The sequence below is a fragment of the Tursiops truncatus genome, chromosome 16 (assembly GCF_011762595.2).
Source record: "Tursiops truncatus isolate mTurTru1 chromosome 16, mTurTru1.mat.Y, whole genome shotgun sequence".
Lineage (NCBI taxonomy): Eukaryota > Metazoa > Chordata > Mammalia > Artiodactyla > Delphinidae > Tursiops > Tursiops truncatus.
Window position 1 is genome coordinate 24,893,163 of NC_047049.1, and position 26,360 is coordinate 24,919,522.

Consider the following 26,360-nt stretch of genomic DNA (forward strand, 5'->3'; position numbering starts at 1 on the left):
AGGCCCGATGGAGACTGGGGCCTGGACAGGGTGCTCTCATGATGCCATGTCCCACTCCTCCCTGCAGATACCTGGGCAAAGAGGGCTGGGCACCAGCATCCTACCTGAAGAAAGCCAAGGATGACCTGCCAGCACGGAAGAAGAATCTGGCAGGCCCAGTGGAGATCATCGGGAACATCATGGAGATCAGCAACCTGCTGAACAAAAAGGCGTCCGGGGACAAGGAGACCACCCCAGCTGAAGGCGAGGCCCCAGAGGCCCCCATCACCAAGAAGGAGATCAGCCTGCCCATCCTCTGCAATGCTTCCAACGGCAGCGCCCTGGGTGTCCCCGAGAGGACCGTCTCCAAGCTGGCCCAGGGCTCCCCAGCCGTGGCCAGGATTGCCCCTCAGAGGGCCCAGATCAGTAAGAACCTCGCTGATCCCCGGGTCCTTGCCGCACAGCTCTTTAGAGAAGGGGCGTGAGGTGCAAGGAAAGCCTAAGGGGGGTCGGGGTGTGTGCAGGATCCCCATATTATTCTGTTCCTGAGATGTAGGCTGACCCCTGACCCCAGGCTCGCTTTGCCAGCTTGTCTTATGCTAATCACAAGCATGGACAAGGCAATTCCTTCCACTCCTCCGAGATAAATTGCATGCATACGTAAGCTGGTAGCATCACGAACGGTCACTCTGCAGATAGGTCACCTGGGCTGTGAGATGGGTGCTCACATCTCACATCTCAGAGTGCAAGGCTGCTCTATGAGTGACAGCCTGTAGATCATCTTGCTGAGCCTTACCCCTTCCTCCCTGTCGTCTTCCTCCAGTTACCGGAAATCTAAGACACTCGGAAGGGTGACTGTACCTCCCTCCACAAGCACTTTTAAGCAGCATCCTTCCGGAATCTCCTCCTTTCGTACAGGAGAAACCCAGCTGCCGGCCCCTCCAGATCTCTAGCATCTCTGGGGCAAGGATGCCTGCGGATTGAGGGTTAAACTGTTCTGTATTATGAGACCAGCTTCTGTTTATGTCCAGCCATTCTTAAAATCTGGAGGAAAGCTGTGTTTTAGTTTGGTTCTGAGCTTACATTAGCTTTATGCCTGAAACCTTCTGAGCAGCCAGTCGGGAGCTGTTTTGGGGGTACTTCCTCTTGCCTAGCGCTGTGCTAGCTTCCAAGGATTTGGTAGTGAGCAAAAAACAGACATGGTCTCTTCTCCTAAATTTGGAAATCTGATAAAGCTATCTACCCTTTCCCCTGAAAAAAGCCCCTCTGTCTGTACATTTTGAAATTGTGCACATCATTTTAGGGGGTTCACGGATCCCCTTGAAACACAGCTAAGGAAGCTTAAAGATCTCTCACTTCCACTGAAGAAGCCCAGCTCTCGTGCCTGTGGTGACCGAGAGCATGGGTTCCTCATAAATGTGGGAAAAGAGCGGGAACTTCCCAGCATCAGGAGATCACACCCAGGGAAGGGAGGGAAGGCACTGTGTCTGGCTGCGATTTCTGAAGCCCTGTTTCTTCTTCTAGGCTCCCCGAACCTCAGGACAAGGCCTCCACCTCGCAGAGAGTCCAGCTTGGTATGTGTGCTCAGTTTCTTCTCTCTTTCTCATTCCCTTTCCTGGGTGCCCCGTAGCAGCTCCCAGTAATTGGCTGTCTCAGTGCAGAGTCTGTTGGTCCAGGGCTTCCCCAGGGCCATGCTGGAGCTTCCAGCTTTGTGGGGCTGGAGGCAGGGAGGGAAGCCTGGGGAACCCAGCCTTCCTGGGGCCTAGCTGGACAGTTTTTAATCGAAAACACACTGCACTCTAAAGCTAAATAAATCCATCCCAGCCACGGCACTGGCAGACATAAACATTTAGACTGGCTGGCGAGAGTGTCCAGCCGGGGCATTGCCAGGGGTGGGAAATAGGGCTGCTGTCCATGTGAGCCTGGAAGACTTTCAGCTTTGCCTTCCTTGCCCGGGAGTGCCCAGTGGATGCCAGAACCTGGGAGGGCACAGGGCAGACCAGTGAGCATCTTCTCCGGGGAGGAGGGTGGTAAATGGCAGGGACTTGTTTATGCTGAAGCTCAAAGAGGCTCAGTGCTGCTGGGGTCTGTGGCGCCTGTAGGTGAGGTTTCCTGGCATCCAGACCGCCACGGAGGTGGATGTGCACTCAGGGTGCTGGGGCTTTGGGTGAGAGGTGGCAGACCGAGAGCCCTAGAACCAAGAACTGTCATCTGGGGCAGTGGGATGCAGTGCAAAGAATGGGGCTTCAGGCCTGCCAGGCATGGATTCATACTCCGTTTCTGACACTGAGAAACAGCAAGCCCCTGGCCAGGTTGCTTACCCTCCAGAGGCCTCAGTTTCCTTATTTATAAGAGGGGGACAGTGCCAGCCATCTCCTAGGGCTGTTGTAAGGATGGGATGAGATGGTGTATGCAGAGGGCTGGCCATCGACTTTCCACTTCCTCTGTCAGCTCTCTGTGCACTATGTGTGGACAAGGATTCTGCAGTCACATCTGGGCTTAGCCGCAAGATTTACTGTGGTCAGTGACATCCGCCCCAGGGGGGTGGACAGCGGCCGTCACTGGAAGAGTTGGCCTTCCCTAAACAGGATTTTTGAAGATTTGGCCCCTGGAGATGGGACCGTCCTGGCCCTGGCCGTCAGCCCCACTGGAGTTTTCTATCTTGTTTCTCCTCCCATTTTACACAACTGAACGAGTTCTCCCCTCCCCTCATCTCTCTCAGCCCCAGCTAATTATTTTCAGGCAGACTTGATTTTGGCAAGAATGGGGTAATTCTTTCCACACCTGCCAAAAGCAGGGCTTGCTAGGGCAGAGCTGCTCTTTCCGGCTAGGTCCGTCCGACTCCCACCTGGCCGCGGGGGTCCAGGCAGGGCCGGGACCTGGGCCACCTCTGTGCGCATGCACGGCTGCAGAGCCAGCCACCAGGGCAGGGAAAGTTGACCTGGTCCCTCAAAACCAGCCTCCCCCGCACCCTTCACTCACTCTGACCTGAGGCAGCTCAGCTGTGACTGGCAGGATTAGAACATGCTGAGCCTTGAAGGACGAGGCAGGGTAAGAGGAATAGGATGGCGTTTCAGGAAGAGCGTTCGGCTTCAGCTTATGTTTATAGAGCTTTTCCTGTGCCGCTGGCTGGACCAGAAGTTATGTTCATTATCTCATGGCCCTGTTATTAGTTCCATTTTACAGATGAGGAAACTGAGGCTCAGAGAGAGCAAGGGCCTTGCCCAGGGCCACGCAACTGGTGAATTGCTGAGCTGGGACTGGAGCCCACATGCGTCCACCTGCAGGCAGAGACCTTTTGAGGTCTTCCTGCTACACTGTAGCTGCTTCCCCCCCCCCCCAGCCTCCCAAACACGTGTACCTTTTTTATAAGATTGTTTTATTTTAACTCCTTTGTTTGATACCAGGCCATATTGGGAGTGATGGGGAGGCGCCAAGGCCATGTTGGCTGGAGTAGAGACTGGCTGAAGCTGGAATGTCCTCTCCACGAGGGCAAGGGGGTTGTCCTGTCCCTTTGGTTCACTCTTGCATGCCTGGTGCCTTGGACCAGAGTCTGGCACCCAGTAGACACACAACAAACATTTGTCAAGTGAATGAATGAGGCTCACAGCTCATGGGCTGTGGCTGTATTCTACATTTGCTTGCATGTCAGGCTTAGTTATCGACACGCCAGCATCTAGGAAGCATTTAGGCTGCCCAGCGCGTTCTACCCAACCCCAGAGCAAAGGATCCTGAGTGTATTCCGTGCTTGCCTAACCATTTGGCATCATCACGATGACAGACCAAGGGGTTTTCTGACCAACCCCACACCCCCTTACACCCACCCCACCTCTGCAGTCAGGTGTCACCCCGGTGGCCCTTCACCTGAGACTCAAGGACATGGCTCTCCTCTCCCAGGGGGCAGTGTGCACGGGCTTTGTTACAACAATTTCTCCGCTTTTTGACTTTTGTTTTGGGACCTAGCTGTTGAGGCTTCTGAAAACTGGATTCCAAAGATGTAAGGGTGGAAATTTACTTAGATGATCATTTTCATAGCTCAGACAAGTCTCAAGCGAATCCTAGGTGTTCTTAGCCTGATCAGGAGAGTGGTCTCTTGGTGAGCCACCCTGAGACTCAGGTGATTGATACATCCTCAGGTCAGCTGCTCTCCACCTGGTGTAGCCGCCACACTCACCTCAGTTACGGTTCTGATCAGGTGAGCCTCGCTGACTTCAGTCCTTCTCTGCCTCAGGGGTTCCAGCTGCCTAAGCCGCCAGAGCCCCCTTCTGTTGAGGTGGAGTACTACACCATTGCCGAATTCCAGTCGTGCATTTCTGATGGGATCAGTTTTCGAGGCGGACAGAAGGCAGAGGTGAGCCTTGGGCCATGGGGCTGAGGGTTATAATTCATGATGGTCAGATACCCCCCGTGTTTCCCATTTATGTCTTGCTGGCGACATTCCTGAGGGGCGAGCAGGAAAGGTGCAGAAACAGAACCCACAGGGATTAGAATTTGCCTAAAGCCAGTAAGTGCCACAGCCAGGACTAGAACCCACGGCTCCTGTCTCCACCCAGCTGCCGTCACAGCAGCGTTTCCCAAAGCATATTATAGGAGCTCGTGATGGGGACACTTTGAAACAAAGGGCCTCTGGGGTTGAGTTTGGAGGACAGTGAGTTAAACAAAACCCAACCAGCTTTGTTGTTTTAGTTGCAGAACTTCTCAGAGCCTAGATATGGGGGTGTCACTGTGTGTCTCTAAGAGGGGACTGGAATAGGCAGTATCACCTAGATTCCTCTCCCAGGAGCTCCTGGGGGCCAGGGTTCCACAAGACCCATATTAGGAAGTGCTGCTGTTGGGAGAATGTGGTCCAGGCAGCCGGAGTAAGGCACTCTGGCCACATCCACACCACAGGCACCTCTGACATTCGATGCAGTCCCTTCTCCCCCAGGTTCTGATGATTTCTCTCTGCAAGTGGGTAGCAGACCCTCTCCTGCTCCCTCCCAGCCGGTCTCCTAGCATTTATGAAACCCCACTTTGTGGCCAGCGCTGAACATGGCACTCCAGGGACCAGAGAAGATCTGTGACTCAGATCTTTCACTTGAGTGGCTCTGTGTAGTAATGGAGTTAAGTCCAATTAATACCTGTAAAACCATCAGAAGAGTAACTGGGCAGTTTCTGCCCATTGAAGAGGTGATGCCCCCAATGTGAATGTTTTAAACCACATGCCTGGAACTTAGAACTAAATTTCTAAGAGAAATCATTCTCTCAGTGGTGCTTATGCTTCCAGAAGAGCCTATGAAGCTCATAATGTAAGAGAACTGACATACCTAGGATCTACCCACGTATGCATTTTGAGTATGGAATGGGCAGAGTGAAGGACGGAATATAGCACCCAAGGCAGGGCGGGGGCTGCAGAGGGCTGGCCTCAGGCAGACCTTGCCTTTGGTGGTCTCTATCCTCCCTTCCTTCCTTGCCCCTCTTCCCCCAGTGCCGGTGCTTTCAAGCTTCCCTTCCCCTCCCTGGGACCTCCTCCTCCAGCAGTGTTCCACAATTCAAAATTACAGTTGTTCCTCGGGGTCCATGGGGCGTTGGTTCCATGACCCCCAATGGACACCCAAATCCTGGGATGCTCAAGGCCCTTACATAAAATCGTAGTGCAGTTGGCCCTCCACATCCAGGGATGCGGAACCTGCGCACATGGGAGGACAACTGCCTCTTCCATTCGTATTCCCCGATCCAAACGGACCTCAGTACAGCCAGCAACCACACTCCTGGGCTTTCTCCAGTCTCAAATAGCAGTTAAGAAAGAAGCTCCTTGAACGAGTTTATAGTAACAGGGAAATGACTGAGAGGCCCTAGCCTTCCCCCAGGAAGCCGTTCAACTCAAAGAAATCTCCTCAGCTGGTAGGATTTCAGTGGGATTCCACATGTAGTGAAATGACCATGAGCAATGGGGAAACCAGGGAGGTCCGGCCTCAGCCTTACCTCCAGGTTCCACTCACCTGCACCCTCCTATTCTCTTCTGCCCTGAGAGACCCTTTCCAGTGTCACCAAGGGAGGGCCTAGCAGTATGGGAGTGAGAGGATGGAAGTGGTGGAATGGCAGTCTTTTGTACGTATGGGTCCGTGGTGAGCGGGGTTTTGTAGGGACTGGGAACAGTGCATCTTCCAAGTGTAGTAGCTCAGCGGGAGGAGAAGTGAGGGTCTGGAGAGGAGGCCAGCTCGACCAGGGTGTTGGAGGAGACTTGGAAGAGCAGGAGAGGGGGTCTTGGAGAGTAGGAGCCCCCCCCATCCAGGAGACGATAGAGACCTGGGTTTGAATGCCAGCCCATCACTTCCTACGTTGGGTCCTGGGCCGCTTACTCAGTGGCTCAGTTCACTCATCTGGGAAATGGAGATAATGTCTCCTAGAGCCAAAGTGGGAAGCTCCCACCCTGGCACATGGTAGGGCCCCAGCGATCCTCCCAGCTCACTGGCCCGTCTGCCCCTTCCCCCAGGTCATCGACAAGAACTCGGGTGGCTGGTGGTACGTGCAGATCGGTGAGAAGGAGGGCTGGGCCCCCGCGTCGTACATCGATAAGCGCAGGAAGCCCAACCTGAGCCGCCGCACGAGCACTCTGACGCGGCCCAAGGTGCCCCCACCGGCACCGCCCAGCAAGCCCAAGGAGGCCGAGGAGGGTCTGGCGGGTGCTGGTGAGAGCCAGGACTCCCCGCTGAGGCTCAGGTACGAGGAGCCCGAGTATGACATCCCTGCCTTTGGCTTCGACTCAGAGCCAGAGCTGAGTGAGGAGCCCGCAGAGGATGGCAGCTCGGGGGACAGGCGGCCCGGCCAGCCCCACAAGCCCTCGCCCGCCTTCTCGCTGCAGCGCGCCCGCTTCAAGGTGGGCGGATCTGCAGAGGACGTGGCCCTGGAGGAGGAGACCATCTATGAGAACGAGGGCTTCCGGGCATGTGCAGAGGACGCCCTGTCGGCCAGGCGCTCCTCCCGGGACAGCGACTCCCCAGGCGGCTCCCCGCTGTCCCTTGCCAGGAAAAACTCCCCCAGATCGGGCTCCCCCAAATCGTCGTCGCTCTTGAAGCTCAAGGCAGAGAAGAACGCCCAGGCGGAACTGGGGAAGAACCACTCCTCGGCCTCCTTTTCCTCGTCCATCACCATCAACACCACCTGCTCTTCCTCTTCCTCCTCTTCCTCCTCGTCCTTGTCCAAGAACAGTGAGGACCTGAAGCGCCGTTCTGCCTCGGACGCAGGCATCCGCGGCGCTCCCAAGGTCGGAGCGAGGAAGGATGCTGACCCGAAGACTGGGCTGACCTCCTGTGCCCGGGCCAAGCCATCAGTTCGGCCCAAGCCGTTCCTGAACCGCACAGAGTCCCAGAGTCAGGAGAAGATGGACATCAGCACTTTACGGCGCCAGCTGAGGCCCACTGGCCAGCTCCGGGGCGGCCTCAAGGGCTCCAAGAGCGAGGATTCGGAGCTGCCCCCCCAGATGGCCTTCGAGGGTCCCGGTGAGGGGTCCAGGAGAGGCTCGGCCGACCTCATCACCCTCCCTGCCGCCACGCCCCCGTGTCCCACCAAGAAGGGGTGGGAAGGGCAGGCCACCTCCTACACGACATGTAGTGCCTACCAAAAGGTCCAGGACTCGGAGATCAGCTTCCCAGCAGGCGTGGAGGTGCAGGTGCTTGAGAAGCTGGAAAGTGGCTGGTGGTACGTGAGGTTTGGGGAGCTGGAGGGCTGGGCCCCCTCCCACTATCTGGTGCTCGGTGAGAACGAGCAATTCGACCCCCCTGGCAAAGAGCTGGACACAGTGGCCACCAAGAGCAAGCAGAACGAGGGCAAGTCAGACAGCCTGGAAAAGATCGAGAAGCGGGTCCAAGCGCTGAACACCGTCAACCAGAGCAAAAGGGCCACGCCACCCATCCCCTCCAAGCCTCCCGGCGGCTTCGTCAAGACCTCGGGCGCCGGGGCGGTGAAGATGAGGAATGGCGTGCGGCAGGTGGCCGTGAGGCCCCAGTCGGTGTTCGTGTCCCCACCGCCCAAGGACAGCAACCTGTCCTGTGCCCTGAGGAGGAATGAGTCGCTGACGGCCACCGACGGCCTCCGAGGCGTCCGCCGGAACTCCTCCTTCAGCACTGCCCGCTCGGCAGCCGCAGAAGCCAAGGGCCGCCTGGTCGAACGGGCCGCCAGCCAGGGCTCGGACCCTCCTCTGCTGCCCACTCAGCGCAACGGCATCCCGGTGTCCCCTGTGCGCCCCAAGCCCATTGAGAAGTCCCAGTTCATCCACAACAACCTCAAAGATGTGTACGTCTCGATTGCAGACTACGAGGGGGATGAGGAGACGGCGGGCTTCCAGGAGGGCGTGTCCATGGAGGTCCTGGAGAGGAACCCCAACGGCTGGTGGTACTGCCAGATTCTGGACGGGGTGAAGCCCTTCAAAGGCTGGGTGCCCTCCAACTACCTGGAGAAAAAGAACTAATGAGGAGTGGTGGGGGGCCTAAGTCCTTGCAGCCTCAGTATGGGTGAGCTGTGAGAGAAGACAAAAGGGAAAGGGAAAATGGGAGGGGGTGGGGAGGACAACGTTAAACCTGCAGAATGTGGGACCTCGAAGATACTCCCCTCCAGGCTGTCCCCCAGCTGGAAGGTAGGGTCTGGTGGGGGCCCACATTGAGCAGGGAGTGGAAGGGGCAGGGGTGTCCTGGGCCTGGGACCGGAGGCAAGAAAGCTGAGCCTCACACGTGCACCTTGGGGACTCTGCTGATGGACTCGGCACCATTTGGGACAGGCCATGTAGGAAACCCCAACTTGTGCCTTGGCTGCAAATCTGGAAAAGGTGTGGTTGTGCGGGCCTCCTGTGCCCTGCCCCTGCCTAGCCTGGCTTCCGTTGCTGGCATCTTGTACCCCAGAAGTAGCCCTTGTATCATCCTAATCTATGTTTGTGAGTTACGCTGGTTTCCCAGGAATCTCTGCCGCCTGCCATGGGTGGGTGTGGTAGGAGATACCACTGGCCCTGGGGCTGGGAGGCATCTCCTGTGAGCTCAGGCTGTCCCTGGGCCAGGCCACTGTTTCTTGTTAGTTGAAGAAAAAGCAGTTCCCCAGCTGCCAGCAAGGACCACCGTTCTTAGCCGTCACTGCTGCTGGCCTTGAGAAGAGAGGCTGCCCTGCCTGGGGCACCCCCGTGGAGGACCACCAGCTCCAGTGTTCACAGAGAGGGCAGGTAGAGCCGTCGGTCTTTTCACAGTCTGCACAGACTTTATTTTGGATATTTCTGGGTGGGCAGTTCTTTGCAAGTTTTGGGAGAGGTGTATTGCTTTGGGCCTTCTATGTCAGGCCTTGGGTTTTGGTCTTACTTTAGGAGTTGTTTGGGGACCCAAGGGCGGTCAGCCTCACGGGACGGGATGGGTAGTGGATGGACTTTCTATCATACTCTTGTGGGGAGGTGGTTTGGTTTGTGTTTTGCATTCTTCCCTCCACAAGCCAAAGTCGCTTCATTTGGTTTCCACTGTGTGGACAGTACCGGTGCTTGCCAGAGGGATCTCGGGCTGGAGGAGCCCTGGTCCCAGCCGTGGCAAAGCAGAGACGCTGCTCTCCTGGTTCTTGTGCAACCTCAGCAGGGCAGAACCCTCAGCAGGGAGGCGGGTGGTGTTCAGGAGAGGGGCAGCGAACGTTCCCCTGCCTGGGCAGGGCCCGAAGCCTTATGTGAAGGCTGTGGAGCAGCAGCCATCGCCCTCACCCTGGGCCCAGGGGAACCTGCTGGGCGGACACCACCAGGCACCCCCTGGCCTGCAAGCAATATCGCAGGTGCCCGAGGAGGCGAAGATCCCTGGGCCAGGAGCCAACCTGGTCTTTCCGAGGGGCAGTGCCCCTGCAAAGAGAGAAGGGAGAGAATGACGTCCCTGTCAACTCTGGGTGGTGTCTTTCAGTCGACACTTCAGAGGCCAAACTGGCTTCCCCAAGGACTCACTCTTCACTGGGAGTGGATTTCCACACGTGCCTTTGATTGTGGACAGATCAGGCTTCACAGCCCCCGACTCAGCTGCCAGATCCTGGACTAAGGAGGAAAGGCCCTCCCTCCGCCCACACTCCCCCCGCCCCCCAGGCAGCGTATGATGCCTGAAGAACAGCGGGGGACCCGCGCCTCGTGCCCTCAGCCCCCAGCCGCCCTGCCCTCCTCCTTCGCCGTACACTGACGCCTGGCAGCTCTAGCAAACTGCTCCCGTTCTATGTTGAAAAGGCCGTGGTGAGATTTTGCTTCCTTTTGTTTGTTTAAAATTAAAATTAGTTACTATTTTCTTCTGCTGGACAGTATTAAATAGAGCAGGATGTTGAGTTATCTGCTAGATTGCAGTACTAATGGTAGTGTTGTAGTGTCTTCATATTAATATTATTTGGACTTATTTGAACAATAATGATAAAGAAGTGGTTCATTATTTTTTAATTAATGCACTTTAATACGGTGGAATGGAAAGAAACCCAGAGAGCAAAGTGCATTACTTAAAGATGCAGTATATACTTTTCTCATTTTTAAGCAGCACATATTTATTAAAAGAAAAAAAAGTAATTTATGATTATTTAAAATAAAATTTAAAAGTAGAGTGATTGTCGGGTTAAAGGACCTTCCACGTAGCTATCTTCCAGGGGGATGGCCCCAGCGGCCTCACTCCTCAATGTCTGCACTGAGCCAGTTCAATCAGTAACACGCCAGCCAGGCCAGGAAGGAGTGCAGGACGCATCTGCTAAGCACAGAGCATCTCAGTCGGACTGGACCACAGTGCTCCCCAGAGCCTATCTTTCCCTGCCCTTCCTCACTGCACTGCCTTGTGGGACTCTCCACCACCCACAAGGCAGATGTTCTCCCAGCCCCCCAAGGACCCTCTCTCCTTAATCCCCAGTGCCCTTAAGTGAGTCATTGTAAGTGACCTTCAGGGTCACTCCATCCCATACCCTCTTGTTACTGCAGCCCAAAGACAGGAATTAGCTTTCCCCAAATCACATAGCTAGTTAACGGCAGACCTCCCCACTGCATCCACCCCTGCACTCCTCCCCAGCCCCGCTAGAGTTTATAGTGTGGTCATCATGTTTACAATGTGACATCCAGCCCCGAGGATGGCTGGGGGTTGCTCAGGCATCCAGGAAAAGTAGAGAATGCTGCCACCTGGTGACAGCATGTAGCTTTGGGCAGTGAACAGGGATTGCCATGCCCCGTCTTCGCCCCTTGCCCCTCACCATCACCCCCTTACAGCACAGCACAAACCCTGCAAACCCAAAGAGAATATTAATACTTGAAGCAAGAAGGGTGCATGCCAGTCCCTCTCAGACATGGCCAGGGGATGCCAGGCCTTGTGCCCCTGGACTCCTAGCCCTGCCCAGGGCAAGAGGGCTTTTCCCTAGAGCTACTGAGCTGCTTTGTGACGTTGGAGGGTACTTCTGGCAGCAGGTAGAGGAGGGAGGGGTCTGTGGCTCTGACCCATCTGGAGGAAAACCAGATCGGACTTTAAAAGGTTTAAAAAAAAAAAAAATCTCAGCAGTGTCCAAACCTAGTTTTCCATTAGTTGCGATTGAAAATGTGAAATGACGTTGTATTGCTGTATACTGCAACTTTAATCAAAATGAGCCCTTCTGAGGTCATTATTGAGGTTTATATAATGCCCGAAGATGCATCATTTGGTGCTTTTCCTTTCAGTTTAAAGACTTTTTTCTTTTATTACAAGGGAAAAAGATGTCTTCATCTCTCTCCCACTTTGTAACAGGGGCCTGGCTGGGCTCCCTGGCCCCATCATGCTGTTCCCACTAGGCCAAGGGACCCCGAGGGTGGCAAGAGGGAGCTGGAGGGGGCAGCCTGAACAGCAGGTGTGCCATCTGCCCCAGCTGTGGCTGGGCCCTCTGGCCAGCCTTCAGCCCGTTCACCCCCAGCCTAGCCCCACAGGGTCCTCTCTCTTCCTCCTCCATGCTCCATCTTGACGAAGGCATTATATAGAATCGTTTTAATCACTTTCAGATGTTAGAGCAGCGTATTTTACTGGCATTTATATCCATTGCTTTCCTCAGCAAGGCATGTTACTATTATCATCTAAGGAAAAAAGACAAGGGAATTTCGGTCAAGCATTATTTTCATATTACTAGTATTTGCAGAATAGGTGTAGAACTATTTAAGTTTAGACCTTGGTTTGGTAGTTTGTTTTGTTTTTATGGAAAAAAAGATAAAGTAACCCCTACTTTTCCTGTTTTTGTATTTAACTAATATATTATTTCTTTAAGGTTACTCACTTCCCCTACCCGCTCCAAATACTTTGCATTCTCAATCGAAAATGAAAACAATCTGAGAGACAGGAAAAGTGCAATATTATCAAGAGGGATGCCAGGGCTTGTTGGGATGGTGGCGGGAGAGCCAGCAACCCCGTCTCTCGCTAGGGGAGGTGGGGCTCCTGGAAGAAGTCGTAGCTGTGGAGCCTATAGATGACCTGGGTATTGATTTTTTTACCCCTCCTCCCCTTCCCCCTTCCCTGGCAAGATGGCAGGGGTCCCCGCCAGAGGGCATCCCCTTCTGCTGGGTGTTGTCCGCCCAGAAGAGAGGGATTCAGGGAAGTGGCATGGGGCACTTGGCCTCCCCGGGGCCCCAGCCCCAGGCACAGAGCAAGGGCCTCCAGGAACCGTTCCTTGTTTTCATTTCCGTTGTTTTTCAGCCAGCTGCTCAGAAAGACCTGTCCCCAAAATAACCCTTGGCAGCCCTCTCACGCCAATCTCTTGATGTTTGGGCCATGATCCTTTCGATGTATGTTTGAGTCTTTCTAAAACTACGTAACCTCAAGTTCAGTTTATGGGCAGGAACCCTCGATGTAATCAAACCCTTCCGGAGGGATGTGGGTGCCTTGAGCCCAGCGTTCCCCAGTGACGCACCGATTCCCACAAGCCTGCAGCTGGGCCTGGTGCTGAGCCAGGGCCACCCGTTCATCTCAATGACTTCAGCCCGAGCAAGGCGCGAGCCCTGCCTCTGCTCAACACCCCGACAGTCCCCAGAAGGGCCTGGAGAAGCGTCGGAGGAGCCTGCTGAGGTCCCTGCAGACAGAACTTCCCACGACAGGTACCAAGCCGCCGCCTCCTACCTGGGTGCCAGTAGAGAGGGGACAGGACGGGAAGTCTCTGGGTCCAAAGCTCTGCCCCTCAAGGCGACAGGGACATCCTTGCGGGCTCATCCCCTCCACCTCCAGTACTGTACGCTTGCTGCTCCATCCCGTTCGGTGAATTTCTGTACAAATAGGAACCTGGCGCCCAGAGTGGGACCGCGCCCCCGTGTGGGGGTGGCTCTCCTTGGAGTATATACGTCTATAGGTCCAATCTTCAAGAATCCCGATGCAGAGCTCTCTGGAAAGAGAACCATCCACAGTGCTAAAGAATTAAGATTCCCTCACTTTTTTGAGGGCTGTGTGTTGTTGAGGTAGAGAGAGTGTGTGTGTGTGTGTGTGTGTGTGTGTGTGTGTGCATTCGAGTGCGTTATGTGAGAGTGTTGGTCATTTCCCACTTGAACTAAAGAACATGGGGTTAGAGGAAAAACATACTGGGCAAGCTGTCTCCATTGAACAAGTCCTTGGCATTGGGCAGGCCCCAAAGGACTCACAGCTTCTGGCAGCAAGCGTATGTGTTATTCACACGTGTAATTCTGGCTGGAGAGTGCAATGTGTCTTTTTTTTTTTTTGGTAATTATTTTATTAAGTATTTAGTTGGAAACTTCACACTGGCATTAACAGATCTAGCAGAAGCAGCCTAGGCCATCGTCCCGGGCTCCAAAATGAAGATGTGGAAAGGTGCCGCCACTGGGTGTGGAAGTGCCGAGGCGGTCAGATGGGGCTGCCACCCGCAGTGTCTCTAGTAGGCTGACTCCCAGCCTTTGCCATGCATATCGCCACTGTGGGAATCCCCATGTCAGGAGAGCAGCTGGCCCTCAGTTCTTATATTGCTGAGGGTGGATCAGGCTGGTCGGGGCGAGAAATTGGTCACCGTGAGCTCAGTGGACCTACCCGTGCGGGTACGTCAGCACCCCGGGTCTAGACTGCAGGCCTGACTGAACGCTTCATGGGAATCATGTGGAGGGCTCCCCCTTGACATTACTGAGCTTTTTGTCTAAATCATGATCTCTGGTTGGGGCAGCCCCTGGTTCTCAAGCTCTGTGATCAGAGCCAGTGACACAACAGGGTCAGTGACCTATAGCTGCACTTCAGGAAGAAGAGCCCCACTGATAATAGCATCCCTCCTGTTTTGTCCTGTGCACCTGGGTCCTCAGGCCAGAAGTTGGGCACACTGGTGCTTATAGACTGGGTAGAGGACTCTGTCTTCCTGGGCCTTGGTCCCAAGCTGCCTATAATGTTGGTTTTACCATGCCATCCCCCTTCCCGGAGCCTATCTTTTTAACCTTGAGTTTGCACTTGACCTTGACAATCAGCCCCCTCTCCCATTCCAGAACTTAGTGGCCTTAGAGAATGGGTCCCTACGATGAAGGTCCCTCCTTTGTTCCCATTTCCATCCTAGCTAATGGGCTGGACCTCAGGAGGCAAGAGAGAAAGGAAGAATTGTCGTTTTAAAGCAAAAGTATGGATCGAGCACGTTGGAGGTGAGTGAGAGGCACGTCGGCAAGATGAGTGTGCGTGTGCGCGTGTTTGGGGTGGCTGGGGTTTACCGCCCCTTCCCCAAGAAGGAGGCTTCCAGAGAGGAGGTCTGCTAGGCAGAAAGGGAAGAGTATGAGAAGGTTGAGAGAGGGTTTGGAGTCTGGAGTTTTGTCTTTATTAGAAAGGAGGAGGAAGTCTACTCTGAGTGTTTCAGGCAGAAGACAGCAGGTAGGGAGGGAGTTTAGTGATTCACCCAAGGGTCCAGCCAGAACAGGTTGGGAAAGCCCCAAGATTTGGCTGTTAGAAGAAGCTGGCCTCAGGAAACAGCGACTTGCTGGGCCACAAGCTGGGTCCCCAGCGGGTTCTTAATGGTCATTGATTTACTTAGTGGAAAGCGGGAAGTTGCCAGCAACAAACCAGTCTTCGAGTTTGAGGCCCTGGCTCCAGAACATTCATCCATCTCTCCGTTTCCAGGCTGGGTTTCCCTGCCTCCCTTTGTCCAATCCAGAGCTAGCCTCTCAAATTGCTTGAATCAGAGACCAGTGACCATAATGGGTCATGTAGTTGGGACCCACCACCCCCAAACTGGAACCTTGGGGTCCAGACACCATCAAGCATATCTGGGAGGAAGACAACTTCGTTTGCTCTTCTGTTGACACCAGTTCTTCTTAAGTAGCTCTAATGATGCCTGTGGTGGTTCAGTTTGCTGAGCCTGCCTCAGTGGTGTGACTCAGAAGATGGAGTGCAATGCACTCATCGTGTTTAGTGGCCTGTGATCAAGGCATACTGCTCTTAAGCATTTCAGAGAAAGAAGGGTAAACAGAGCCACGGTTCTTGAATCTACAGCTTGTTCTCTGCAACAGGTTTTCTTTAAATCCAGGACACAGGATGGCAAAAGGGTTTCAGGGCCAGTTTACAGGAGGTCTGCATGAAGGGGACTTCTGAACAAGGCAGGTGTTAGTGGCAGGTTCGTGAAGCGTGGGTTTGTGCACTGCATGGTTGCATGTGAACTGCTGGATGCCTCTGGGGCACTCCTCACGGTGTCCACTCAACCCCTCCCAGCTCCTAGTGGGGTCTGTGGGGTCTGAAGGAGGTTGTTCCCTCTTCCCCCTCAGCAGAGAAATTTAAGGGCAGTGCTGTCAATCTGAGTGCTAAAAAATTTCCAGGCTCAATGGTGGTGCTAAACTCTCTCCATGTTTCTAATATTTTTAATAAATAGTGGGTTTTGTTTTTTTTTGAATTGTTCTCATCACAAAAATGCAGCGTCCTCGGGGAAGGGACCCAGCCCCTTGACCTGCCGCTTTCCAGGTGTCTTTTATCATTTTGACGGGATTCTTTGGTCTGCAGAAAATACTCTGTCTTGGCATGCTTCTAGACTGTAAGATTTGGGTTGTTTTGTATTTTGTTTATGTTTACATGCATCTTGTATTTCCCTGAAAACTAAATAAAGTTTTTGCCTTTTTAACTGAACAGAATCACCTCCTGATTCTCCCTGCCACAAGGAAACATATCCAGCTGAGTGGCAAAAGCCACATCACCCCAAATGAAAATGACCTGCAGGGTCCGGGCCCTCTGAGGACACTGGAGGGGTGGGGGGACAGGTAAGTTCCCACTGTTGCCGGTGAGAAGCGAGAAGCGTGCTCGAGCCCCTCCACCCCTCCCCCACCTTTGGGAGGCTTTCTGGGCAGTGGCCAAGGCTTTTAGAGAGGGATACAGATCTTGGGGCCAAAGAGTCACATTCAGTGGGCCTACATGGCCCCTCAGCTTAGAGCCCCTGACCCGCCCCTACTTTTGCTGGACTCCAGTAAGCAGGGCTGGGCAGTCCTGGGGTGGGGAGTAGCCCATGGCTGTTCAAGGCCAAGCAGAGGCTGGGCAGCTAGAGCATCCTCCCAGGAGAGAGGAAGGCAAGCGGCCCATGTCCCTCTGAGGCCCAGCCTGCCAAATGAGTTCAACTCCCACATCGTGCCCAGACCCCGTCCAGCGCTCCAGCTTCTACCGCCACCCAGAGGTGCTCAGCCCATCTAGAAAGTTTTTCCGAAGGTCCCTGACCGAGGCCTCCCTTTTCAGCCCAGCTGTGCCACTCATTTGGCATAGGCCTCCTCACCGACCAGTGGGAGCAGCAGCGGAGCTTCCAGGTCTGGGCTTCGGGTGAGAGCCGGGCAGGCCCTGTTCTGGGGAGCTCAGCACAGTGCCTGCCGCCCTTTAGCCCCTAGGTGGCGCTGCCCCTCCACAGAGGTTGCACTCCAGATTTAGACCCGGCTCAGCCTCGGGAGTGCCACGGACCCAGGGACCTGAGGCCACCGAGGGGCAGTAGCGTCTCCCTTTCAGCTTACAGTGGGGCTCGCCTGGCATTCTGCTTGGATAGCCCCTGCTATCCAAGCCCCAGGTCACGCTCCAGCTGCCTCCCCCTCCCCTGCTCTCTCCAGGGAGTCCTTCCTGATCGTTGACTCCCCTCCTGCACACGCACCTGCCCGCCTGCCCTCCGTCCCCAGCCCTCCAGACTGCACAGCACAGCCCTCAGGCTGGTACGAAATCACCTTTATTCACAATCAGTCACGGTGACCCAGGTTCACAGAGGAGGCAGCAGCTACCCCCAGGCTAGCAGAGACAACAGGACGGTGGCTTCCTCTCCCTGGCGCGCAGGCTGTACAGCCCCTGCATGTAAGAACTCTCCTTGTCTGAGAGGGGACCCCCTGACTGGGTGGGGCCACACCAGCCCCACCTCGCCCCCCCTCCCACAGAAGGGGTCTACAGGGTCAGTGGGGAGGGGAGACCCATGGTAGGACTGTGGCTTCCTGGCCAGGCAGGTGCAGACAGGGCCCGCCTGGCATCCTGACCCCCTCCCTGTGCTGTCCCACCACCCCACCCCATAGCAGCCCCCACCAGAGAACCCCCGAGAGTCACAAGGAAAGTCCCTCCCGACCCCAGCCATCACTTTACCGAGGTGCCAGCTGAGGCTCAGAGAGGCTGTGACCTGGTCGGGGCCACACAACTGGTCAGTGGCCAGGTCCAGAATCCCGCACTCTGCCAGCCATACGGCAAAGCAGTCTCCGACAGGCGTAGAAAACTACCTGAGGGGGCCGAGGGCTGGGAGGCTCGGGGGCAACTAGGCCAGGACTCTGAGAGCTGGCCCCAGCCATGGCCTATCAGGACAGGGCGTGCAGGGCTGAGATGACTATAACCTAAGAGCAGCTGCGGGGGGGACTCCCTCACCCCAGCATCAGGACTAAGAACCTAGAGGTTCTCCTCTTTCCTGGGACCAGAGAGCCTAAGAACAGGCTCCCTACCCCTACAATGATGAGGCCAGCTGGCCTTCCCTCCCTCAGCTTGCCCAGAACTTTTTATGTCCTTATGGAGGAGGGAACTCCTGGGCCTCGTGATGTATAATGACCCAATTATGATAACCCTGCTCCAGCCCAAGAAGAAGGGCATTTTGTGGCTCTGGGGTGATCCCCTAGTCCCAGGGCACTGCAGAGGCTCTGCTGCCCTCTCTATAAAAGGGATACAATTTGTCAGAAGGCCTCCCACTTCAGCCCCTTTGGAGTTCTACTTCATGGTAAGCAGAGCTGGCTAGGGACTTCTGGGCTGCAGTCTGGGGAAGATTTTGAGTGATGACTACCTCTGCTGACCCCTCTAACCAGGCACCCCGCCCACCAGGACAGCATTTCTAGGGGTCTGGGGGATGGGAATTCAGTCCCGCCCCCCTGCCAAATAACCCCTACAAACCCAATAAATAAATAAGTTAAAATACGGAAAAAGCCTGTTCTTACTCCAGGGAGCCCCCTACTCCCAACCCAGGGCCCTGCCCTCTCCTGGGGATGCTACAGCCTCTATGAGTACCAGCCCGGCCCAGAATAGCACTGAAATGGGGGAGGAGAGGTCACAGAGGGTAGCTGCAAACCTGTTCTTCAGAGACCCCTGACAGAAGACAGACTCTCCAGCCCACACCAAGACAGGCTATGACCAGAAAGGGGCCCTCCACATCTCAACCAGGCCAGGGGGCTAGGGACCCAGAGCCTGGAGGCTTCTGTAGCCTGTCTGTCCACCCACCCAGGGGGAGGGGGAGACGGACATGGCATGGAGGCTGCAGCCTGCCCAGGATGAGAGGTATCCACTGGCCTTCTTACCCCTGGCTTCCAGGCCCAAGGGGCAAGGAAGAAAGGAAGGAGAAGGTAGGTGTAGGTCAGAGAGTAAGGCAGCCGGCCTAGGGCTGCTGTTGCACAGGTTGTGCACTGCTCAAGGGCAGTTGGCTGAGGGAGAAAACAGAGGCTGAAGTCCAAGTCCACACTCCACTAGCCAAGCCACATGTCTGGGCTCAGGGCCACATCTGCCCAGAGGAAGGGACACACTTTCTAATTCTCACAAAGGTGCCACACAGGCTAGAAGGACCTCCTGGGAATCTACCCCGGATGGGGAAGGATCAGGAGAAGCTGAGACCCCAGTTTAGCCCCTCGGCGTGCAGGGAAGAGCAGGCGGTTTGCTTCTGCCCCCACCTCCCTGCCTGATACCCCTTCCTCCCCCAAACCTTTAGGGGCTGTTTCCCATGTTTAATGAGAAGGGAAAAGAATTTCCAAAATGAGGAAGAAGAGAAGGGGCCCTGTTGACTTGCCCCTCAGGTAGAGCTGGGCCGGCGTCTGCGGAGGTGGGCGTGAGGGGTAGGGCACCACGACGGGCTAGGAGCTGCGGTAGGTCTTGATGATGTCCTTGATGGGGCGGCGGCAGATGGGGCAGCAGGCGTGTAGAGCCTTCTTGAGGCGCAGGCCACAGGCATAGCAGAGGCACATGTGGCCGCATGTGTAGATGACCGTGTCCACCACGTGCTCATAGCAAATGGTGCACTCATCGCTCCACGGGCCCCCGCCTGGAGTCACTGGCGACTGTGGCAGGCTCACAGGTGAGTTGGGGGCCGTCCCTGGGGGCAAGGGGAAAGCAGTCAGGAGGAGACATGGCCCAGTCTGGTCCCAGGTTCATGAAGAGAGCCCCCTGGCCTCTCCCCCTCCATTTATCAGGATCGGCCTGTCTAACCTACCACCCAACTTCCTGGGCACAAGAGAGGAGAGGATACACTCTGGACAGCCCCACTTCTGGCCCCTCAGTGCCCAGACCAGGGGCCAGGGTGTCCATGAGGCATTGAGAGGAGGAGGGAGGGATGGAGGAAGGAAGGGGGCCCAAAACCATTTAAGGAAGGCCCCTCCTGAGTTACCCTTTGGTGTTCTTTGTGCTAAAGAAGTCCTTTGGAGAAAGCTGCCCAGCCGGGGGAAAGGATGGGATACACCCGGAAATTAGCACTCAACCAGGGTTCACTGGGCCCATCTCCAGGGCCCAGTCCTGATACAGAGGCTGCAGGCCTGCCTCAGCCAGGGCAAGGGTGGGGATGGGGTCCTCAGGGTGGGAGGCCTGGCATGGTCACCATGGAACTGGAGGGGTCAGCCTACTTACCGCCAGCAGAGTTCCCCAGAGGTCCAGAGCTGCATGTGCTGAGCAAGGGGTCAGAGAGGCGGATGCCCAGGGCGCTGGGCGAGGTTGGTGTGGAGGCAGGGGAGCAGGAGAGTGACGGGATGCCCCGCTCTGCCAGGATGGTGGAGCCTGCAGAAAGGGTGGGAAAGAGGGAGGGACACACTAGCCACTCAGAGGCCCACTGGGAGAAAGCGCGAATCTCCACCCCTCTATTAGGTTCCCAGCCTGACCACACGGCCCAGCCATAAGGCTCAGGGTGGGACTCCACCGACTGGCTCAGCACCCTGCCCCAGCTCTCTGTTCCCGCCTACAAATTGGAGGGCCACACGCATCATGCTCTGGTGTTACTGCATCTGCCGTCTCCAAACAAGCCCCCTGCCTAGAATCCCACCTCCACCCTTCCCTATGCTTCCCTCACCTTCAAGGTTTCCCATGCCAGAGAACAAAGTCGCCGTCCTCCCACCTAGCATGGCCCTTCAAGCCCTGGCCTCACCATCCTAGTCAGAGCCCCGTGCTATCACCCCCTTTCTCCTCTGCATTGGCACCTTCGAAATACTCCACACCATCTCCCACACTTGATCTGCCCAACCTTCTTTCATTCCTTTCTTCCCTCACTTTCCTCTTCCCTTCCATCCCTCCCTGCCTCCTCCCTTCAACAAGTCCTTGCTGACAGCCTACCAGGTACCAGACACTGTGTATATATAAAACTGGGAATGAGGCAGACAGAGCCTTTGCCTTCAAAGAGCTAACTGTCCAGGGAGCCTCTTGGGGCTATCCTCAACCCCCTCCTCTGGACAGCCTTGACCCCACCCCCCCGACAACCACATATCTCTATCTAGCACTGACCAGCCACACACGCCATGCACGGAAATAAAAAACCACAGAGGATAGGAAATTATTTGTTCTTTGCCCAGGAACGTAACTTTGTTTCCCTACTTAAACCTTGAGCTTCCTGAAAGCAGGAAGTCTGATTCACCTGTAAGTCTCCCACAGGCCCTAACATAATGCCCTACACATAAATAAGTGCCCAGTGAGATATTTTTTATTACTAGTTATTCATTCTAATTCACTTAATAGTCACTGTTTCTAAGAATATTCATTAGCTGTCCATAGGATTTCTCTTATTATTGTTAACAGATTTCAAGTTAATTATCATCCCCTTTCAGAAATTTATAACTTCTATTTGATTTTCTTGCTTTATTGCACTGGTTAGCATTTTCGGAACAATACTATAAGGCATCTCTATCATATTCCTGACTTTAATAAGAGTATTTCTAATGTTTCACCATTAAGCATGAAATTGACTGTAGTTTTGGAGTGAAGGAAATATCTTTTCATTCTTACTTCACTTAGGCCTTCAACAAAGCAAAGCATTCCTCTATAAGGTAAATAATTATCCTTCACACATTGTTACTGATTTGTTTTTCCTTTAAAGTCAGTCAGGATCCCCTAACACCAATTTGTTAGTTGAGATGCCCTATTCTCCAAACAGCTCAGGAGCATCTGTTTAGCATATATTAAATTCTCAATGGTTATTCTTCAACACCCACCTTGACCTACTTCCCTTTGGAGACATTTAAGTCCTGGGTTGTTTCTGTTTGTTTTTAAGCTTCTCCTTTGCTCCAGTCTAGTAAGCTGCTTTGGGCAACAGAAGCTTCACTGGAAAGCTACTTATCTATTATTAGATGGTGCTGAGGCAAGAGAGTACCTTGCCATTATGTTACTTCCTTCATCTGAGGAACAGTGTCTCCTGGTGAATGTAGCCAAATATCTGTGTACCTCAACCTGATTTTTTTTTCTGCACCCCAGTCCGATTTGTTTTTATTCCATCCTGAATTTTCACCCCAATTTCTTTCCTTACTGATTGATGGCTTTTCATCTAGCCTGATTTCTTTTCACCTCCTTCCTGACTTATCTTCCCTCAATCCTAACTTCTTAGCACCCCAGCCCCATTTCTTTTCATTCCTTTTTAAATGTATTTTACACTCCATCTTCATTTGGTCTCTTTCCAGAGGAAGTCTCCACTGATTTTATCTGATTTCACAAAACTCTCACACACTCTCACAATCACCAACAGCATTATATACACAAATACGTATACATTTAGTTACTCACGTGTGCCTAGACACAGTATGCCAATCTTACAGCATAAACTCATGCTCACATACACACAATTACCTTGTCTATGAAGCCTCTTGGGGTGAGGTCTAGGTCAGGGGCTGTGAGACCCAGGGGTCTCCAAATGTGTCTAAGCAAACTTGCTAAGGAAAAAAAAAAAATTCAGATGCCCAGGACCTAATCTGAGATCTACAGAATCAAAACCTCTGGAGGTGGGATTCAAGAATCTGCTCTGTAGTAGGTTCTCCGAGTGAGTCTAATGCTGCTGCAGAGCAGACCAGCACTTGGAAAGCACGAACACCTGCTCACTCTGGGGTAACAGAGGTTCCTGAAGATACACGTTAAAAAAAAAAAAGATTTCTGGTCAAACGAGCTTGGAAAAGCTGGACACCATAACCACCACCACCTTCTCCTAAAGGTTCACATTGTATATTAAAGGCTCTGAGAAGTTCTACAGTAAAGAATTACCTTCTTTTTGTTTTTGCCATACGTGGGCCTCTCACTAGTGTGGCCTCTCCCGTTGCGGAGCACAGGCTCCGGACGCGCAGGCTCAGCGGCCATGGCTCACGGGCCCAGGCGCTCCGCGGCATGTGGGATCTTCCCGGACCGGGGCACGAACCCGTGTCCCCTGCATCGGCAGGCGGACTCTCAACCACTGCGCCACCACGGAAGCCCAAGAATCGCCTTCTTTTTAAAAACTCAGTATTTCCCAAACATTTTGGACCCAAGGACCCGTTTTCAATGGACACCTACCCTGCAGAACACTCTGGGAAACATGGCTTACACAAGTCCGCATCACCCAGTCCATTCAAACTCTGTCCATTCAAACCCACGAAGGCCCAGACATCTGCAACCCTCTTTCCTCCAAGGCCCTCTGCTCGGGGATTCCCCACAGACCCCCAATCTAGGCACCACCCTGCAGAGATACCTGGCTACTGACATACCAACCTCTTTTTCTTATTTAGACACACAACCACCCTTAGAGCCTTTATTACCATTTTAGGAGAAATGGAAACTGAACCTCAAGAAGTTTGCTGCTGGTGGAAACCATTTTCTTTTTCCCCATTTTTAAATGGCCACTGGGCAATGTGTAAAAGAACTTTTGACGTATCTGTGGGAATGTGGGTGAATCAGATTCTGAGCGTGAAACTCAATGTTCCCCGCTTTTCTCCTCCTCTCCAGGGTTTATCTGGTGAGATCTGAGAACTATGGACTAGATAATTGAGTCCCACCCAGAACTCATCTTCGGTGTCTGTGACTCCTTGACTAGACCCCATGAAGGGCGGGGTGGGCGCTCTTTCCCCCTACCCAGACACGCCCCTCCTCCAGGAAAGGCTGGGTCTGGAGGCGCCAGCCTCCGGGTGCACCTGGGGGGAGGCGGGCACGTGGCGGGGGGCACTCACCGAGGATGCGGATCTGCGTGATGGCCCCGTGCAGGCCGAAGAGCATCCAAAGCGGCTGCGAGGCGTCCACGCACAGCTGCAAGCCCGCCGCGGAGCCATTGTGGCTGAGGTGCAGCTCACCGTCGGGGTTGACCACCAGGCCCAGGATGTCGCCGCTGTGCAGGGGCCCGGGCACGCGGCACACGGCCCAGAACTCCTTACGGTCCACCAGTGCCTCGGGGCTGAAAGGCAGGTCGGCTGGCCGCAGCGTGCCGGGGTCGCACGTGGTGACGCCGAAGGAGAGCGCGCCAGGCCGTGCGCCGCCCGAACGCGTGATCTTGACGAAGATGGTCTCGGCCACGCGCACGGGCCGGCTGGTGAAGACGAGCGCGCGCTCGTCGCGCCCATGCTCCAGGCGCGCCACCGTGTGCTCGTCCAGGATGCGGACGTGTGCTCCGGCGCGCAGCGCGTGGAAGCGCAGGTCGCCGTCGAGCTGCGCTGGCAGAGCGTGGCTGTGCTGGGAGTTGAGCGAGTTCTGCGGGATGGCGCAGCCAGCGGCCGGCGCGGTCTCGTCGCCGTCGGCGCCCGGCACGTTGAGGTCGCACAGGCTCACGGAGAGGCGCGCTTCCTCGGCCTCACGTCGCAGCGACGGCCGCCGCAGGGCGGTGAAAGAGCGCGGCCGCACGCAGTCTGGTAGCACCAGCTCGCTGTCTGCGGCGAGAGGGAGACAGGGTGACCATCACGCGGGCCACAGCGCCCAGTCCCCATCGCCTGCGCACCTCCTCCCACTGGTCTTTAAAGCGCGCAGCAGTAAGACGCACCGGGTTTCTAATGGCACAGAAAACGCTAGGACATAACGTCGTGCAGGACTTCTAACTACGTATTTGTTTAAGCAAAGGATCAAGGCCGGCAGGAAGGACACCAAAACTAAAAATATGATTACTTCTAGATAGTATGCTTATTAAAATTGGATTTTTTTTCTAACTCCTGGGGCCCTCCCTTTTTATCCCAGCAGCCAGAAGGGCACCCAGCACTTAGAAGGCAGCAGTAAATAATATTTGTTGAATGCATGTTGACATCCTACCCGTCTGGAAGGCCAGAGAGAACCCCCCCTCCCTAGAACGCCTCTCTGCACAAATGGCAGAGAGACGTTCTTACCCCAACAATTACCTTGTGAACTTACTGCCACGGAAGGACATTGAGGCTGAGAAGTGAAGTGAATTTATCCAAGCTATCCTTTCAAAACTGACAACTGGAAATCAAACCCTTTCTCTTTTTACTCATACAAGTAATACAGACTGTATTTTGTAGAAAAGACAGTTCATCAAAAAGAAAAAGTAATCTCCTGTCAGCCCACCATCCATAGGAAAATACTATTAATATTTGGATATATGAGTTTCCATCCTTTTTTCAATATATTTTAGTTATTTCTTTTTTTAAAACAAGAACTGAATCATGCTATATAAATGGCAGTAGTTTTAAACTATATATCTCTTTGAAAATGTGGCAACTTTTATCTATCTTCTCAGAAAAATGCACGTTCTCCCTAAATTCTGTGGATAATTTCAGGGCATCGACTCCAGGTGAAGAACTCTGCTATACAAATTTTCTTTTCAAAACTAGCTTTTCCATTTACTGTGTCCTGAATACCTTTCTACACTAATAACCATGTTTTTGATACCATACTTTTTTAATGGCTGGTTATCTCTGCTTTATGGAGTACTATAATTTGTAATAAAAGTCATCAGTTGCAATGAATTACCCCTGCATTTCATCCTTAAAGCATCCCATGAAGTTGTTTCCATTGTACAGATAAAGCTCGGAGATGTTATGTGACAGCCACGAAGTGGCAGATCCAGGATTAGAGCAAGATCTGTCCAACTCCCAACGCCACATTCTCCACTTTCGGGCCCTCCTCGTTTACTGAACCCTTTCTGTGGGAGTCCCTAAATTAGGCTAGTACCACCGCAGCTCACATCATGGGCCAATCCCTTCTCAAGAGGCTTTTCTCTGAGCCTCCCCCAGGGAGAATCTGTGCTTTCTCTCCAGGAACTGAGTAAGGGCTGCTGGAGTGCTTGGTGTGAGAGTAAAGCTTGGGGGACTGGACTGGTAGGGGCCTCAGAGGCCAGAACTCAGCCCCAGCTGAATCTAGAGACGCTCTCTAAAGCCTCTCTCTCTTTGTTCTCCCCCAGCTCCCCTGCCCTTTCCAGGAACAGTGTTGTTTGGACCCCAGCAAGGAGAGGGTGCTGGGCCAGCCCTCCCCCCAAGGCTCCTGCTTCTCTGGAGAAGCCTCTTGGGGCCTGGCTGGTCAGGATTCCCAGACCGTGTTTGGCAAGGAGGAGGGAGCAGACCGGAAAATGTGATTATTCCAGGGAATTGACTCTGTGACAGTAATGGTGCAGAGAAGCTGGGGGGCTGCGGAGAGGCAGAGGCGAGGAGGGCAAGACATGGGAGACAATAGTGGGGGGCTGAGGAGGGCTGTGGGCTGACCTGGACCCCAGGAAACAGCCCCAGCTCCCCTACCCCTTAGGGATTCCAGTCAGCGGCCCTTGAGGAGTCCAGAGGGTTGGGGACAGAGGAGAAGGGATGGGGAAACAGGGTGAGGAGGAAACAAGTGGCTCAGAGATGCCCAGCCAGGCCTATGGGAACAAGGCCGTCATGGGGGCCCCCCCACACACACCCCCCACACTCCTCTCTCCAGCCCACCCCACACGCTCAGGACAATCAGGCCAGAGCCCATGGAGCTGGGCAGACGCTCAGAACAGATTCCTGAATGGGGCTGGAATGTGAGCTCTCTCCTGTTCTCTGCCCCTTCAGGAGTCCTCTTCTGCTTGGATATACCCACTACCTCCCA

The 26,360-nt window shown here is 54.2% G+C and overlaps 2 protein-coding genes across 14 annotated transcripts in view; one reads left to right on the forward strand and one right to left on the reverse strand.

Moving 5' to 3' along the window:
* The window catches only part of SH3PXD2A (SH3 and PX domains 2A), a 240,037-nt gene extending 224,023 nt beyond the window's left edge, over window positions 1-16,014 (forward strand). For 9 of the 10 annotated variants that reach the window (XM_033842081.2, XM_033842084.2, XM_033842085.2 and 6 more), the window contains 4 exons: window positions 68-405; window positions 1,504-1,553; window positions 4,211-4,330; window positions 6,455-16,014. In XM_033842081.2, the coding sequence (XP_033697972.1) occupies window positions 68-405; window positions 1,504-1,553; window positions 4,211-4,330; window positions 6,455-8,428 (2,482 nt within the window). In that variant the 3' untranslated portion in view covers window positions 8,429-16,014. The remainder of the gene's footprint in view (window positions 1-67; window positions 406-1,503; window positions 1,554-4,210; window positions 4,331-6,454) is intronic. The other variant, XR_004522555.2, reaches the window with a different exon arrangement.
* NEURL1 (neuralized E3 ubiquitin protein ligase 1) overlaps window positions 15,764-26,360 on the reverse strand; it is a 78,047-nt gene continuing 67,450 nt past the window's right edge. For all 4 annotated transcript variants that reach the window (XM_033842087.2, XM_073793993.1, XM_073793994.1 and 1 more), the window contains 3 exons: window positions 23,528-24,217; window positions 19,989-20,135; window positions 15,764-19,461 (listed from right to left, as the gene is read on the reverse strand). In XM_033842087.2, coding sequence (XP_033697978.1) covers window positions 19,223-19,461; window positions 19,989-20,135; window positions 23,528-24,217 — 1,076 coding nt within the window. In that variant the 3' untranslated portion in view covers window positions 15,764-19,222. The remainder of the gene's footprint in view (window positions 19,462-19,988; window positions 20,136-23,527; window positions 24,218-26,360) is intronic.